This window comes from Hypanus sabinus, chromosome 3 (genome assembly GCF_030144855.1).
Source record: "Hypanus sabinus isolate sHypSab1 chromosome 3, sHypSab1.hap1, whole genome shotgun sequence".
Classification (NCBI taxonomy): Eukaryota; Metazoa; Chordata; class Chondrichthyes; order Myliobatiformes; family Dasyatidae; genus Hypanus; species Hypanus sabinus.
In genome coordinates this window covers 75,947,959-75,966,158 of record NC_082708.1, presented here as the reverse complement: position 1 = coordinate 75,966,158, position 18,200 = coordinate 75,947,959, and the positions used below count along the sequence as shown (strand labels likewise).

The 18,200-nt window shown below is 38.6% G+C and overlaps 1 protein-coding gene across 1 annotated transcript in view; it reads right to left on the bottom strand.

The window, feature by feature from the left end:
• Positions 1–5,250: 5,250 nt before the first annotated feature.
• Positions 5,251–18,200, bottom strand: part of cfap300 (cilia and flagella associated protein 300) — a 37,947-nt gene continuing 24,997 nt past the window's right edge. The window contains exons 6-7 of the mRNA XM_059964710.1: positions 11,336–11,402; positions 5,251–5,801 (exon numbers count right to left, since the gene is read on the bottom strand). Coding sequence (XP_059820693.1) covers positions 5,670–5,801; positions 11,336–11,402 — 199 coding nt within the window. The 3' untranslated portion in view covers positions 5,251–5,669. The remainder of the gene's footprint in view (positions 5,802–11,335; positions 11,403–18,200) is intronic.

Sequence of the window (18,200 nt, the reverse complement as noted above, 5' to 3'; positions counted from 1 at the left end):
TTGGTTGGATTCCATCTTATGGTTTAAATTTCATAAATTTTTTGGCTTGAATAAGTTTATCTTATCAAGCCCTATTATATCTAATTTTTTTTTTGACCCTCTTTTATGGATCAAGCCTTTGTATTATGGAAAACAAAAGGTATAACATGTTTTCGTGATCTATTTTTAGATAATAGTTTTATGTCCTTTGAACAGCTATCTAATAAATATAATTTACCTAAAACTCAGTTTTTTAGATATTTGCGGTTAGAAATTTCTTGAATAGTATGTTACAGTCTTTTCCGAAATTTATGTCCAATGGACATTACGGGAAAAATTTTAGCTCTGAATCCTTGCCAGAAGGGTTTAGTAGCCACCATTTATAATATGATCATGAAAATACAGCCAGAAGTATCAGAAAAAATTAAGAAGGAATGGGAAAAAGAACTTGATTGTTTTATACCCACTGAGCAGTGGGAGAAAATTTTACAATTAGTCAATTCCTCTTCTATTTGTGCTAAACATGCCCTAATACAATTTAAGGTTGTACATAGGGCTCATATGTCCAAGGATAAACTTGCTCGATTTTACTCTCATGTTAATCCAACCTGTGACAGATGTTATTCTGAAGTAGCTTCACTGACCCACATGTTTTGGTCTTACCCGTGTTTGCAAAATTATTGGAAAGATATTTTCGGTATTATTTCAACAGTTCTGAATATCAAATTGCAACCGCATCCTATTACTGCAATTTTCAGTTTACCATTGGTGGATAATATTTGTTTATCCCCCTCAGCTCGACGGATGATTGCATTTGTTACATTAATGGCTAGAAGATCTATCCTATTGAACTGGAAAGAAATTAATCCTCCAACTATATTTCAGTGGTTTTCTCAAACTATCTCTTGTTTGAGCTTAGAAAAAAAATTAGAAGTGTTGTCTTTGATTCTTCAGTTAAATTTGAAGAAACTTGGAGACCATTTATCCAACATTTTCATATCAGTTAAACTGACTTTTCCTAAACCCTGCTTCTATTATCCTTAATTATTTGGACGGAGGTGTGGAGTTATTGACGCTACTGTGTATATTTGACATAATGCAATGGCCCATGTTGGTTAGGTTTTTTTTTCTTTTCTTAATTTTTGGGGATTTTTTTTCTTATTTACTCCCTTTTTTCATAATTACTATGAGTTTGGGAGGTTATTATATATGGATTATCATCTATATGAATGTATACATAACCTATTAATTATGTACTTTCAAACTCTCTGTATTCATGTTTCATTTATGTTTGTTTAAAATTAATAAAAAGATTTAAAAGGAGAAAGGATTCCATCAGTAAGTTTGAGGCATTTGGAAACATGTGTGCAACATTATTCCACATTAACTTGTATTTCTGGGGGCTAACTTAAGAGGAAGAGGTGAAGTAGAAGGTGCATGATTTTAAATTAAAAGTCTAGCCTTTTGCATGGCTTCATAATTTTCCTGTAAATCACAAATGTATCCTGATTGCATATCGGGAGATGTTATTACTGATCAGTGTGGATTGGTGATAAAATTTCCTCCTTGCTAACAGTCAACACATGTGCTTCAAAGAAGCCTACTTAGCCCACTGCTGTACACTCTCTATACTCAGGACTGTGGCTACAGATCAAGTGCTATTGATAAATTCACCGATGAAACCATGGTTGTTGGCAGAATCTGAGTTGGCGACGAGGAGTTGTATAGGAGTGACGTAGATTGACTGGTTGAGTGGTGTTGCATTGACAAACTCACATTCAGCGTCAGCAAGACCAAAGAATTGATTGTGGATTTAAGGAAAGGGAAGTTGGGATATCATGTATCAGGCCTTATTGAGGGGCCAACTGTGGAAAGTGTAAGCAGCTTCAAGTTCTTGGGCATCAACGTCTCTGAGGATCTATCTTGGGCCCAACACATTGATGGAACCACATAGAAGCCACCCAATGGCTCTACTTTGTTATGAGTTTGAGATCTGGTATGTCACCAAAGACTCTACAGATGTACTATGGAGAGCATTATGACTGTTGCATCACGGTCTGGTATGAAACCTCCAATCCACAGGATCAAAAAAGACTCAGAGAATTGTAGACTCAGCCAATTCCATGACTGACCCAATCCTCCCTGTCAAGAGGTGGTGCCTCAGGAAGATGCCATCCACTCTCAAAAATCCTCATTATTCAGGACAGGCCGTCTTCATGATACTACCATCAGTGAGGAGGTACTGGAGCCTGAAGACCCACACTGAATGTTTCAAAAATAACTTATTTCCCTGTCATCAGATCTCTGAACTGTCCATGAATTAAGACAGTAAGATATAGGAGCAGAAGTAGGCCATTTAGCCCATCAGGTCTGCTCCGCCATTCAATCATGGGCTGATCCAATTATTTCCATTATCCCCACTCCCCGGTTTTCACCCCATACCCTTTGATGCCCTGGCTAATCAAGAACCTATCTATCTCTGCCTTAAATACACCCAATGACTTGGCCTCCACAGCTGCTTGTGGCAACAAATTCCACAGATTTACCTCTGATTAAAGTAATTTCTCTGCAATCTCTGTTCTAAAAGGATGTCTTTCAATCCTGAAGTCATGCCCTCTTGTCCAAGAAACCGCTACCATGGAAAATAACTTTGCCATTTCTAATCTGTTCAAGCCTTTTAACATTCAGAAGGTTTCTATGAGATCCTTCCTCATTCTCCTGAACTCCAGGGAATACAGCCCAAGAGCTGCCAGATTTTCCTCATATGGTAACACTTTCATTCCTGGAAACATTTTCGTGAATCTTCTCTGAACCCTCTCCAGTATCAGTATATTCTTTCTAAAATAAGTAGCCCAAAACTGCACACAATACCCTAAGTGTGGTCTCATGAGTGCCTCATAAAGCCTCAACATCACATCCCTGCTCTTATATTCTATACCCTTAGAAATGAATGCCAACATTGCATTCACCTTCTTCACCACTGACTCAACCTGGATGATAACCTTTAGGGTATCTTGCACAAGGACTCCCAAGTCCCTTTGCATCTCAACATTCGGAATTCTCTCCTTATCTAAATAGTCTGCCCATTTATTTCTTCCACCAAAGTGCATGACCATACACTCTCCAACATTGTATTTCATTTGCCACTTCTTTGCCCATTCCCCTAAACTATCTAAGTCTCTCTGCAGGCTTTCTGTTTCCTCAACACTACCCACTCCTCCACCTATCTTTGTATCGTTGGCAAATTTAGCCACAAATCCATTAATACCGTAGTCCAAATCATTGACACACATTGTAAAAAGGAGCGGTCCCAGCACCAACCTCTGTGGAACTCCACTGGTAACCAGCAGCCAGCCAGAATAGGATCCCTTTATTCCCACTCTCTGTTTGCTGCTGACCAGCCAATGCTCCACCCACGCAATTACTTTCGCTGTAACTCCATGAGTTTAACTCCTGTTAAGCAGCCTCATGTGCAGCACAAAGGCCTTCTGAAAATCCAAGTACGCCATGTCTACCGCATATCCTTTGCCTACCCTGCTTGTAATTTCCTCAAAGAATTGCAGTAGGTTTTCCAGGCAGGAGTTTTCTTTCAGGAAACCATGCTGACTTTGGGCTATCTTGTTATGTGCCTCCAGGTACACCGTAATCTCATCTCTAACAATCGATTCCAACAACTTCCCAACCACTGAAGTCAGGCTACCAGGTCTATAGTTTCCTTTCTGCTGCCTCCCACCCTCTTTAAATAGAGGAGTAACATTTGCAATTTTCTAGTCATCCAGTACAATGCCAGAATCTATTGATTCTTGAAAGATCATCGTTAATGCCTCCACAATCTCTCCAGCTACTTCCTTCAGAACCCAAGGGTGCATTCCATCAGGTCCAGGAGACTTATCCACCCTCAGACCATTAAGCTTCCTGAGCACCTTCTCAGTTGTAATTTTCACTGCACAAACTTCACTTCCCTACAGAGGCAGTTCATTCTCCCTGATCTACTCATGCCTCAGAATACTGCTTATACCTGGCTTGGAGACAGGAATACTCTCTTAAAGAGTAGGAAATGAACACCTTTGGGGAAGTAAACCAATGAGGTCCAGGGACAATAAATTCAAAACCACCTGAGAACAAGACATGTATATAATCTGGTATATCTAAAGACCTAGACTATTCTTCCTACATTGTGCATATGGAGCAACTTGTGCTTCAGAGGAGGTTGTTTCCACTTGTCTTGGTGCTTTTAGTGAATATCCTCCATGATTTGAAGCCCTTGAAGGCTGTGAAATAGACAGTTCTATCTTCAGCTGTTTTGCTGACATTGAAGGAAAGGTTGCTACCATTATACCATGTCAGTAGGTTCTCTATTTTCTTCCTGGACTCCAACTGATCATTATTTGAGATCTGGCTCACTATGGTGGGTCATCTGCAAACTTGTAGATGGAGTTGGAGCAGAATCTAGCCATGCAATTGTGAACATATTCAATAGACCAAAACACTTGGAAATCTACCAATAAAGCAAAAGCATGACATTATTTTAAAAGAGGTTCAAAGGTTAGAGATAACTAATCAAGGGCAGTTGTCTAATCTGCAAGCTGTTTATATTTGGACTTATATGCTAGTATAGATGAGGTAGTTGAATTTGTTGGAGTAGTACGGACGTACTTGTCTGAAGCGGTCATTAGGCCACTTGCACCAAGGAATCCAACAGTAGATAATCATACTGCCCTTTACTTAGAACTTTGGTAAAGCCACTTACATCTTTTCTGTGCTGTTGTTAAATTCCTACATCTCAATAGCACCTATATTTATTCCTATGGTGCTTTAAACCCCCAAGGATGATATCCAGTGAGAGGTTATTGAATCTCAAGGCCCCATTAAGTTATTGTTACTCTTCATTATGATTTAGACCAAATCACATTTGGAGCTGAGACTGAGTTATGTGTGTAGTCATCATATACTCTCAACCTATTTGGTCAATAGAGCAGCTCGGTTAAAAAAAACCTTACAAGTCACTGCTAAAACTTCCTGTCTGCTACTGAACTGTTGATGCCACTTAAGTTCCAATATGAACTTTATAATTCACACAGTGTACATAAACATTAAAATAAGGTACAAAAAATCTAAATGAATGCATATATGCCACATGTGCCTTGTGCTGTGTATGACTGTTGGTATTTTGTTTTGCACCTTGGCCCCAGATTAACACTGTTCTGTTTGTCTGTATTCATGGGTATTCGTGTGCGGTTGAATGACAATTCAACTTGAACTTGAACCATGCACAATCCACAATTATTTTTAATAGTTTTTAAGCCATAGTATAAATGAAAATTGATGTTATTAAAATATAAAAATATTAATCACCTTGAAGGTTTCTAAAATAGTAAATATGTGGTACATCCACAAATACCTGTAATTACGAACGTATTTCAGAACAAAACACGCAATAAAAGATAATCCCTAAGACACTTGTATGTTTAGAAAACCAGATGATATGAACCATTGTGTTTGCAGAATACTTTGAAACTGTCTGCACTTAATCATCTCTTAACTAAAAATCACAGTTATGCAGAAAGATGGGCAAGTTTCAAATACTGGAATAAATAAATAATTCTCATAATACATACTGCTTCCCCATAGAACATCCTCAGCTAAACAGTATTCACACTTCAGCAAAGATACAGGATTGTAAGTAAGCATTAACTGCAGAATAATCCTCCTCCAAAGGAGTGGTATAGTACATGCACATGCCGCTTTATGGGATCTACGATGAGATAGGCAAAAGTCTGTTCGTGTTTCTTGGTGGAAGGATAACATAGGCCATGATCACCCTAGAGAGAGAAAAAAACATACAGCGGCGAGCAATTAGTATCTAAATTTGTAATTTATTTACAAATAAAAATAGGAAAACTGTGACATGTTGGAGGGCAACATTAGTCCCACAATCATAAAGTAATAGAGCATAGAAAGAGACGCTTCTGTCCACCCAAGTCCATGCTGACCATCAAGTATTTTCCAGCTCCTAACCTGCAGCCTTCTATGTCTCTGTAACTTAAGTGCTCATCTATATATTTCTGGAATCTTGTAGATATCTTGGCCTTCAACAACCCCTCTGGCAGCGCATTCCAGATTCCTACCACCCTTTGGGTGTATAGTTTCTCTTTATACCTATATATTAAACCTATGCCTTTAGGGTTTATTTACACTTTTATTAGGAAAAAATAAAACATTCTATCCTATCTGTTCTCCTTATATCTTAATCAGGTTTCCCCTCAGCCTGCTCTGCTTCAAGAAAACCAAATTCAGCATATCCACCATTTCTTCAAAACTCCCAGCCAATATCTGAATGAAGGCAAGTATCTCATTTGACTTCCTAATTAGCCCATGTAGCCATGTAGCTGTCTTTAAGGGTATTTAAACATGTCTCAAACTTCTCTTCAGTAATATTTCCCAGGGTCTTACAATTCATTGCATACTTTTCAGCATTCTTAGTTCTCCTCAGTGCATCTTCTCACATTTTTCAGGACTAAACTTAATCTACCATTTTAATAACATCAACATTGTTCAGTAGCCAAATGTTAGCCTCATTATCAACAATATCACAAGTGCCTTAGTCATATGCAGACTTAATATCTTTAACATTTATACTAATGTGCATAGCACTGCAACAATTGCTGCCTTACACTTCCAATGATTATGTTGTCTCTGTAGAGTTTGTGTGTTCTCACGAGACCACATTGGTTTCCTCTGGGTGCTTCAGTTTCCTCCCACATCCCAAAGTTGGTTGGTTAATTGGCAAATAAGTTAGTCCCAGTGTCCAGATGACTGTTATAATCTGGAGGTGTGAGGAGGAGTGGTGGTCTGACTGTTGGTAAGTTGAAGAGAATGTGTCGAGAATCTGATGTAATCAATACAAGTAAGTGTTGGATCCACAGATAGTGGATTGAAAGGTCTGCTTCTGTTCAGTATAAAACTATTTCCCTAGCAAGACCTCAGCAGCAATTTATGTGGTAGATCACCAGTTACAGGCTTCCATTCATATAAAATACACTCAAGCATCACCCTCTGGCTTTTGTTACTGTCAACTGTGGATCCATTTTGCCAGCTTGGCCTGTGAAAACTTACTACATAAACCACATTGTCTTCATCCATGTAATTTGTTTTCAAATTGGTCAGACAGGATCTCCTGCAAGCAAATCCATGTTGACTGTGTTTTATTAGTCTCGCTTTCCCAAGTGTAGATTAATCATGTATTTTTCCCAAAATCATTCCAATTGTAAATGGCATTTTTATAATTGTAAATTATAGACTTACTAGTCCATAATTATTTGGTTTGTCCCTATTGCCCTTTGAGAATAAAGGTCCAGCATTTGTTGTCATCAGGCACCATAACTGTGACCAGTGAAGATTTTAGAAGTCTCAGTCAGAGACCCAGCACTCTCCTTCCTAAACTTCTAGAGCAGTATGGGATACATCTCATCAGTCCTTGAGGATTCATTTACCATCTAAGACATCTAATACCTCCTTATTTATTCTGGAATGTCACTGTCTCCCTCCCTGAATCCTAACAACGTCTTTCCCTTAGTGAACATAGATAAGAAATATTAATTCTTTCTACATTCTCTGCTGTCATCTGCTGATTGGCCCTTGGTTTCCAAATAAGCACCACTCTTTCCATAGTTATGCATCCTGCCCATAAAATACTGATAAAATTAATAGGTATTTTCTTTTACCTTGTCCATCAGTGATATTTCAAACATCTAATTTGCCTCCTAATTTTTTTAAACTGCTGTCCTTTCATTTCTATACTCCTGTTGGGCCTGATTCTGTTTTATGATATTAAAATTAGCCTTAAATCTAATTCAGGACCTTAATTTCTGATCATTCCTTATACATTTGTATGGCTACCTTAACATTTACAGAGTTATTGTCAATATCTCCAAAATGTTCTTCCATGGTCATACCCATCAATTGACTGATTAGATACCCCAAAATTATCAGTGTTACAATGGAGTAAAGAGAATTACGGAGGCATGAGAGGGGAGCTGGCCAAAGCTGAATGGAAGGGGGCGCTAGCAGGGGTGACGGCAGAACAGGAATGGCTAGAGTTTCTGGGAGCAATTGTGAAGACACAGGATAGATACATCCCAAAGAATAAGTATTCTAAGGGGAGGATGATGATGAAACTGTGGCTAACATGGTTGTGAAGATGTTGGGAGTCCATTATTAAGGATGAGGCTTCTGGATACTTGGAGGCACATGACAAAATGGGCCACAGTCATCACAGTTTTCATAAGGGGAAATCTTACCTGACAAACCTGTTGGAATCCTTTGAGGAAATAACAGGCAGTGGATGTTGTTTACTTGGATTTTCAGAAGGCCTTTGACCAGGCACTGCAATGAAGCTGCTTAACAGGAGCCCATGGTATTACAAGAAAAACACTAGAATGGATAGAAGATTGGTTGACTGGCAGGAAGCAAAGAATGGGAGTAAAGTGGGTCTTTTCCAGTTGGCTGTTGGTGACTAGTGGTGTCCTACAGGGATCAGTTTCAGGACCCCTTCTTTTCATGTTGTATGTCAATAATTTGGATGATGGAATTAAAGGCTTTGTGGCCAAGTTTGCAGATGACACGACAATACTGTAGGTAGAGGGGTAGGTAGTGGTGAGGAAACAGGGAGACTGCAGAAGGACTTAGACAGGTAAGGAGAATGAGCAAGTAAGTGTCAGATGGAATAGAGTGTAGGGGAATGTATGGTCACGCACTTTGGTGAAAGAAATAAAGGCATGAACTATTAATGGGGAGAAAACTCAAAAATCAGAAATGTAAAAGGACTTGGAAGTCCTTGTGCAGGATTCCCTAAAAGGTAACTTGCAGGTTGAGTGAATGATAAATAAGGTAAATGCAATGTTAGCATTAATTTTGAGAGGACTAGAATACCAAGCGAGGATGCAATGCTGAGGCTTTATAGGCATTGGTCAGACTGCACTTGGAGTATTGCAAGAAGTGTTGGGCCACTTATCTACGAACAGATGTGCTGGCATTGGAGAGGGTCAAGAGGAGGTTCACAAGAATGATACTGGGAATGAAAGGCCAAGATAGAGGATGTTTCCAAGAGTAGAGGATTCTAGGACCAGAGGGCACCGCCTCAAAATAGAGGGATGTCAATTTAGAATAGAATTGAGGAAGAATTTCTGCAACCAGAGGGTGGTGAATATGTCGAATTTACAGATAGCTTTGGAGGCCAAATCATTGGATATATCTAAAGCGGAGGTTGATGAGTTCTTGATTAGACAGGATGTCAAAGATTACAGGGAGAAGGCAGGAGAATAGGGTTGAGAGGGATATTAAATCAGCCAGGATGGAATGATGGAGCAGATTTGATGGCCCAAGTGGCCTAAATTCTACTACAAAATCTTAAGGTCCAAGATTCGGTCCAGTACTTGCTTTCTCCTTCTGAACTACAAAAAGCTCAAAAAGCTCTTCTAGACTCCACCCTGTACAAGTCTTTTCACACTCAGGCAATCCCAGTTAATACTGGGGAAATTGGAACCCCCTACAACTATAGCCTATTAATCTTTCAGCCCTCTGTGATTTACCCATAACTCTCTCCTCTATCTCCCAATGATTTTTTAAAAGCCTGTGGTTACATCCAGAACAAATTAGTCACCTCTTTTTTGTTTCTTAATTGTATTCATATTTCTTTATTTGAAGAGCCTTCTAACATAACTTTTAGTCTCCTTAACTAGTATTGCTATGCCACCTCGTCTTTTAATTTTCCATGTCATACCTGAGGATTCTTTACCCTGGAATATTAAACTGCCAGTCCTGCTCTTGTTTTATACCATGACTGTGACAGTAATAATATCATAATAGTCATAATACCATGTGTTAATTAATGCATTAATCTCATCTACTGTATCTCTTTTCCTAGAGGTAAAATTTACTCTTGGATTCATGTCTGTATATATTCCGCATTCTGGAATGTCTTTGTTTTTCTTCTTTATTTCACTGTACCTCCCTCTATCTTTTCTGAGTAACATTCCCCTATCAAATAATTAAAATCTTTCTCAACTCTCTTGTTTATACATGTATTAAACAGCAGAGTTGTCATCTGCCGTAATTGTTTTTAAGATAGGTACATTTGTACCAAAAAAATCCTCCATGGTAATATGCAAAATATTCAATATCACAGAAAGATCACACTAAGATTAGAGCAGTCTCCTAGCCTTATCCTGACTGAAGACCAAATGGATGACAGGATCTTCAGCTGGATCACTGATCTCATGCATTTTGAACTGTATATTTAATCCAACCACAAACAAATGCCAGTATGAGTATTGGCTAGAGATGGAAAAACTAATGTAAAGATTGAACCCCCTCAAATATTTGGGATTATTGACTCGGGCAGGTTAAGAGCTTAAACCAGAGGCTACAATATATTTTATTCTAAAATTAGTTATTTAAGTACAAATAGGTAGAATCAGTAATATTGGCATATACTAATGATAAAGGTTAGAGCTTTCCAAGTCTTTATAGTTCAGACAGGTATAATGTTTGTTCCACTACACTTTGTGTAAAAATATGTTTCCTAATTTCAGTCCTAGATGCTTAGCCATTTTAGGATAGTGCTCCATTGTTGTTTCACTGGGTCTGTACTGTTGGATCATTTCTAACACTTCAAGTACATCTCTGTTCAACCTGATAATCCCAAATGAATACAACTGAAGGTGCATTATAATTTAACCCTTCAAATACTGAAAGTATATTGCATTTCCTATACTATTTCCAGGAACTGTATAGCTCTCCTGAGATGTGGAACAGAATATGAATACATATCATAGATGGTGCCTAACTAAAGCTCATTGTAATGAAAGCATTACCCCTGTACTCCAGCCCTATTGACAGGAAAATAATCTATTAGATGCAATGTGGATTCTATTAATTTATGCATACTTTGCTCCTCTTGTTTCATTATGAAGAAACATTGTCTTCAATGTGGATAATCTCAGTCTGATATAGTTCTGGAAATTCACTTATGTCCTGATCCGTTAATTTCTGTGGACCAGTATCATATTAGTAGGAGTATTCATTCCAGGCCCAGGCAAGTTTACATTAGAAGGAGAGTGAGAAAAATTGGTTAAAAAAGCAAACAAAGAAGAGCTGTATTTAATTTTATGTCTACTATTCCAATCTAGATATTAACACTATTACTTCATATTAGTTCAGATTTGCGCTAAAGTTTATGTGTGAATAGATGTTCACCTTCTAATATAGCCAAACTTAATTCTTAGTCTTCTATCTTTAAGTCAGCATTTCAGCTCATTCTACAGTCAACACAGTTCCACAGGAATTCAATACTTACACTGGCTGTAATCTTGAACACTGTAGAGATGACACGTATACCTCTTGTATCAGGATCTTTCTGTACACTACAATAGAAAGTTGCATTTGATTATTTTACAGTGCAGATCTCAGCTTTAGTTCTTTCATTGGTTTGAGACCTGACTGCAAGAACTTTCATAAATTACTATGGAATGTACCAGTAAATTATTAAACTTGACAAGCAGTTTCTCTTTTGCTTCTGCTTTCTCTGACTTAATGAAAAGTAAAATAGGAGCAGATCTAATACAGTGCCTGAGGTAAATTAATGTCAGCGATATAGTTTGCAGGTCCTAGAGCCACAGATAACACAAGAGATTCTGCAGATGCTGGAAATCCATAGCACCCACAAAGGGCTGGAGGAACTCAGCCAGTCAGGCAGCATCTATAGAAAGGAACAAAGAGTCAACTACACCTACCCATTCACCTCCTCTCTCCCCACCACTCAGAACCCCAAACAGTCTTTCCAAGTGGGGCTGCAAATCTGTCGGGGTCATCCACTTTATCCCATGCACCCAGTGCAGCCTCCCCTACGCAGTGAGATCCATCATAAACTGTGGACTGCTTTGTCAAGCACCTTTGCTCCATCTACGACAAACAGGAATTCCTGGTGGTCAACTATTTTAATTCCACTGCCCATTCCCATTCCAACATGTCCGTCCATAGCTTCCCCTACTGCTATGATGAGGCCATTCAACCTGACAGCATGAACATTGATTACTTTAACTTCCAGTATTTCTTCCCCTTCTCTCTTTTTCCATTTCCCCATTCTGGCTCCCCTCTTACCACTTCTCTTAACCTAACCTACTTATCACCTCTCTTTGGTGCCTCTCCTCTTTCCCTTTCTTGCATGGTCCACTCTCCTTTCCAGTCAGATTTCTTCTACTTCAGCCTTTTACCTTTCCCACCTGTCATCTGCCAGATTCTCACCTCATTTTCCCCCTCCCCCACCCTCCAACCTTCCTCCTCACCTGGCTTCACCTATCACCTTCAAGCTTGTACTCCTTCCCCTCCCTCCACCTTCTTATTTTGGCTTCTTCTCCCAGTCGTGATGAAGGGTTCTAGCATGAGACGCCGACTCTTTATTGCTTTCCATCAATGCTGCCTGAACTAGAGTTCCTCCAGCATTTTGTGTGTGTTACTCTAGAGCCACAGATAATTCCTCTTTCAGGAAAGTGGATAACCATGAATGCTCAAGAATATTGCTTGCAAGAGAGTGAACTATGCACCTGGAGCCTGAGATGTGTATATGGAGGAAGAATGATAAAGAATACCAAAGATTTAGAAAGGGAACTGGCTGGTCTGATTAACGTAGTTAAACAACTAGAAAAATATACACATCTTATAAGGAGATATATATATATATAGGATGAGGATAATTATTGGTATAATTTTAATATTAGGGAAAGGAGAGATGTTAATCTGGAAAAATAAGGAACTTAATGAATAATTGACAGAATGGTGTGAAAAGAAAAATATGCTACCTTTATAAGTAGACACAAGAGACTACAAATCTGGGGGGAACACCAAAAGGTGATCCTCTAAAAATTTCATCAGTAACCTGGTTTCATTGCAAAATAAAGCAAAGACCTATACTGTAGTGACAGACATATAAATTGAATAGATAAAACATTTACGAAGAGAAAATTTACAAGGATGTTGCCAAGACTTACAGACCTGAGTTATGGAACTATATTCTCTGGAGTGTTGGGGAATAAGGGGAAAGTTGATGAAGGTATGCAAAACTATGAGCGGTATAGATAGGGTAAATACATTCAGGCTCCCCCCCCCCCTTAAGGATGGGGAGACTTGAACTAGAGGTCATTGGGTTAGGATGAAAGGGGAACTATTTAAAGGGACCCTGAGGGGATACTTCTTCCCTCAGAGGGTGGTGCAAATGTGGAATGAGCTGCCAGTGGAAAGGGTGGGTGTGGGATTGATTGCAATATTTGAGAGAAGTTTAGATAGATACAAAGATAAGAGGGGAATGGTGGGTTATTCTCTTGTGGAAGTAACTGGGACTAGATAGAACAAACACATCCACAAGGACTAGATGGGGCAAAGGGATTGTTTCTGTACTGTAGTGCTCTGTGGCTCTATAAAAATCAAAGATATATAAATTCAGCAAAACTTATGGAATTTGTGGAATGCTCTGCCATGGACTACGGTGGAGGCCAAGTCCGTGGGTATACTTAAGGCAGAAGTTGACAGTTTTCTGATCAGTCAGGGCATCAAAGGATATTGTAAGATATTGTATGGGGTTAAGTGGGATCCAGGATCAGCCATGATGGAATGGCGGAGCAGACTCAAACCTTCACTCATGCAAAATTTCATTCAAATGCACTAGATAAGGAGGAGCTTGGCTGAATTATTCTTCTCTATCAACAAGTTTGTAAGCCCATCTTTCTGAAGTGAAAGTGTAGTTAGAACCTTGTGCCTGAGTCAGCTATAAAAGATGAAAATGCAGGCCATCTAAAAGAACTGTTTCAAAGGGAAAAGGTTGAAGCAGAGCCGAAAAGTGCAAAAAGCAAAGCAAATAATGAAACTTATTTCAAGAAATTAAAGATTGTGTACAGAAAGCTGAGCTGAAAAATAATCAGTAGGAGCCTGAATGATTTTCTGGTAAACCACAGTGAAATCCAGACATTAATGTCATTGTTATTCTAAAACCCTGAAACAATGCACCTTCACTTACAAAAAAAGCAGAAAAAAAGAGTTTTTTGCTTATTGTTTAAACTTTGAGCTGTGGGAATGCAGTAAAAATTCCATGAATAGAAAATCAAGGAGGATTAGATAACAATGTGAGCAACTCAATTGAGGTATATAATATTAATTTACATTAAGCTCCAGTAAACCAAAAAGAGTCACAAATTTCATTAACAAAATGTCCAACCTGAAAGTCATTATTGTTTTCTATCACTGTTTAAATTATGAGGGACCTTCACAGAAAATATCATACCATGCAGGTCCAAGGTATGGACTTAGGATCAAGCTAGGGAAATGGATTTAAAATAATTGCTAAAGTAATTGGAATGGAGGTGAGGAAAAGATTCTGCCCAGATGTTTGCCAAGGTCTGGATGTCTGCCTAAAAAGAATGCAGAGGATATGGCAAGAAGGCAGGTGTATGGGATCGGATGTGTCTGGGTTCAGCCGTGATGGAATAGCAGAGCAGACTCAAGGGGCTGAATGGCCTAATTCTACTCCTATGTCTTATGGGATGTGCAAATAATGTGGAATATGAATGGAGGCAAATGTTCAGAGGTAAGATGCTGGAAGAGGACCTTGCTGTGGCAACAGTGAATTACGATCTTGTGGAAATAGCGTTAATATGGCTAAAACCTGAACAAGAAACAAAAACTTAGTGAATACACTACTGCATAACAGCTTGATAGTATGTGAAAGTAGAAAGCTAGGAAATGAATTACTGTATTTACAATTCTATTCAACAGTTCCAAACAGTGCTCTCCTTGCTAATCATTCATAATGCAAAAAGATGTTCCAAAATTGCAGTACATCTTAAGGACAATAAAACAGAACTTATTCTATTGCCTTGGGATTCAGTTAAGATCAGGAAGTAAGCACAGTTTTTTAAAAAAGGGCTACCTCATTGAAATTAGGGTACAACTAAATCAAATAAACTGAAGTAGTTTGTTCAACGACTAGATGGGAAGTAAAACATCTTAATGATCATACAGCGGTATTGTGAATGCTAATACCTCAAACCACCAGATTTTACTCAAAGTTCATTAATGCATAAAGTTTGTTCTACTACTCTTTATATAAGAATGTTTCCTAATGTCATTGCTATATACTTAGCCATCTTAGGATAGGAAAGTGAAACGGTGAAAGGAAATCTGGTTTACAGATATGCTTTGCAACGAGAAACAAGATGAAAACCATTGTGAATGAAAGAACAGCGGAAACGCATGGCTAAAACTTGCAGAAGAAAACACTGTTGTTTTAGTGATGGCTACCGTTATTAATACACAAATTGTACAACAAATTCATAGATTAAAAGTCTCTACAACTACCTAGTTAATTTATACCATTGCTCTTTGCACAGATAATTACTTTTGAGAACTTGCTGGATTTGCACATTAATTAAAGTTAAAATTGTGATATAAAATGAGAAATACATTATCACTGTCAAAAAAACTGCTCATACAATATCAACATCTCTGCCCTGAAAGGAAACAATTTGAATGTACAGTAGCTGAACAGTTCTTAGAGTAGACATTAGCTTTAAAAAGATTTTTAACACATCGCGGTAGGTACAGGAACTGCCCTAAGGCGCCACGGTAGTGTTCTGAAGTTTGGAATTAAATTCCGGCGCCGCTCTGTAAAGAGTTTGTACATTCTCTCCATGGTATGTGTGGGTTTTTTCCAGGTGCACTGGTTTTCTTCCACAGTCCAGACATACCGGTTAGTAGGTTAATTGATCACTGCAAAATTGCCCTGTGATGAAGTTACAGTTAATGGGGTTTGTTGGGGTTTGCTGGGGTGACCTGGCTCAAAGGGCTGGAAGAGCATACTCTGTGCTGATATGCGAAATAAATAAATAGATACATAATATGATTTTCTTTGCTATAAGCATTCCAACAAGTTACCGTACAAAAACATTTTCAGCTGATGCAGATGATAAAATCCTAATAGTGTATGGCATGAGAATCCTTCTTCTTTTGAGATCTCCAACGGTACAACATATTAAAAGGGTGATTTGAGGAACAAAAGCATTAAAGCTGAGGTTAGCCATGCTTGAAATCAAAATTTTAGGCACATGCCATAAGAGGACAGGGAAAAAGTGAAAGCTATCAAAATGAAGTCTAAAAACAAATATATTTCCTTAAAGTATTTGGCAAGAAAGATGTTAAGAACATACTTTGTTAAAATATATTTCAATTATAATCAAGCATTTTTAAAATGAGAAGCAAAAAGAAGCTACAGACACTAAAGACATAGGAGCAGAATTAGACCACCAGGCCCATCGAGTCTGCTCTGCCATTTCATCATGACTGAAGCATTTCCCTCTCACTCCATTTTCCTGCCTTCGCCCTGTAATCTTTCACACCCTGACTATTCAAGAATCTATCAACCTCTGCCTTAAACACACCCAGTGACCCTGACCTCCACAGCTTCCTGTGGCAATGAATTCCACAGATTCACCATGCTCTGGTTAAACAAATTACCCCACACTCTGTTCTAAATCAATGTTCCACTATACTGAGGCTGTACTCTCTGGTCCTAGACTCCCCCGCCATAGGAAACATCCTCTCCACATCCACTCTGTGTTAGCCTTTCAACATTTGATAGGTTTCAATGAAATCACACCTCTTTCTTCTAATTTCAGAGAGTAAAGACACAGAGCCATCAATTGCTCCTCATACAATAAGCCTTTCATTCCCAGGATCATTCCCTGTGAACCTCCTCTAAATCATTCCAATGTCAGCACATCATTTCTTAAATAAGGGGTTCAAAACTGCTCACAATACTACATGTGAGGCCTCACCAGTGCCTTATCGAGCCTCAGCATTACTTCCTTGTTTTTATATTCTAGTCCTCTGGAAATGAATGCTAATATTGCTTTTGCCTTCCTCCGCAGACTCAACCTGCTAATTATCCTTTAGAGAATCCTGCACAAGGACTTCTATGTCCCTTTGCACCTTAGGTTTTCGAATTTTCTCCTTTTTAGAATATAGTCTATTATTCCTTCTACCAAAGTGCATGTCCATATAATTCTCAACACTGTATTCCACTTGCCAATTCTTTGTCCATTCTCCTAAGCAGTTTAAATCCTTCTGCAGCTTCCCTGTTTCCTCAACACTACCTGCCCCTCCACCTGCCTTTGTATTGTTCGCAAATGTGACCACATAGCCATCAATTCCATCATCTAAATCATTGACATACAACGCAAAAAGAAGCGGTCCCAATACTGATCCCTGCGGAACACCAGTAGTCACTGGTAACTAATCAGAAAAGAGTCTCTTTATTCCCATTCTTTGCCTCCTGCCAATCAGCCATTGCTTTATCCATGCTAGTATCTTTCCTGTAATACCATGGGCTCTTATGTTGTTCAACTGCCTCATGTGCAGCACCTTGTCAAAGATCTTATTAAAATCTAAACACACATCTGCTGATTTTCCTTTGTCCATCCTACTTGTTATTTCCTCAAAGAATTCCAACAGATTTGTCAGGCATGATTTTCCCTTAAGGAAACTATACTGATTTTGGGCTATTTTATCATGTCTCCAAGTATTCTGAAACCATATCCTTAACAATCAATCCCAACATCTTCCCAGCCACTGACGTCAGGCTAAATTGCCTATAATTTTCTTTCTTCTGCTTCCTTCCCTTCTTGAAAAGTGGAGTGAAATTTGCAATTTTCCAGTCTTGTATAACCATATCAGAATCTAAGGATTCTTGAAAGATCATTAGTAATGCCTCAACAATCTCTTCGGCTACCTCTTTCAGAACCCTAGGGTGTAGTCCATTTGGTCCAGGTAACCTACCTACCTTCAGACCTTTCAGTTTCTGAAGCACCTTCCCCCGAGTAATAGCAACTGCACTCACTACTGCCCCGATACTCTCAAACTTCCCGCATACCATTAATGTCTTCCATAGTGAAGACTGATGCAATACACATATGCAGTTTGTCCGCCATTTCCTTGTTTCCCATTACTATCTCTCCAGCGTAATTTTCCAGCGATGCAGCATCTACTCTCACCTCTCCTTTACTCTTTATATATCTGAAAAAAATGTCTGGTATTCCTCTTTGATATTATTGGCTAGCTTGCCTTCATAGTTCATCGTTCCCCCTTTATGGTTTTTTTAGTTGTCTTCCGTTGCTTTT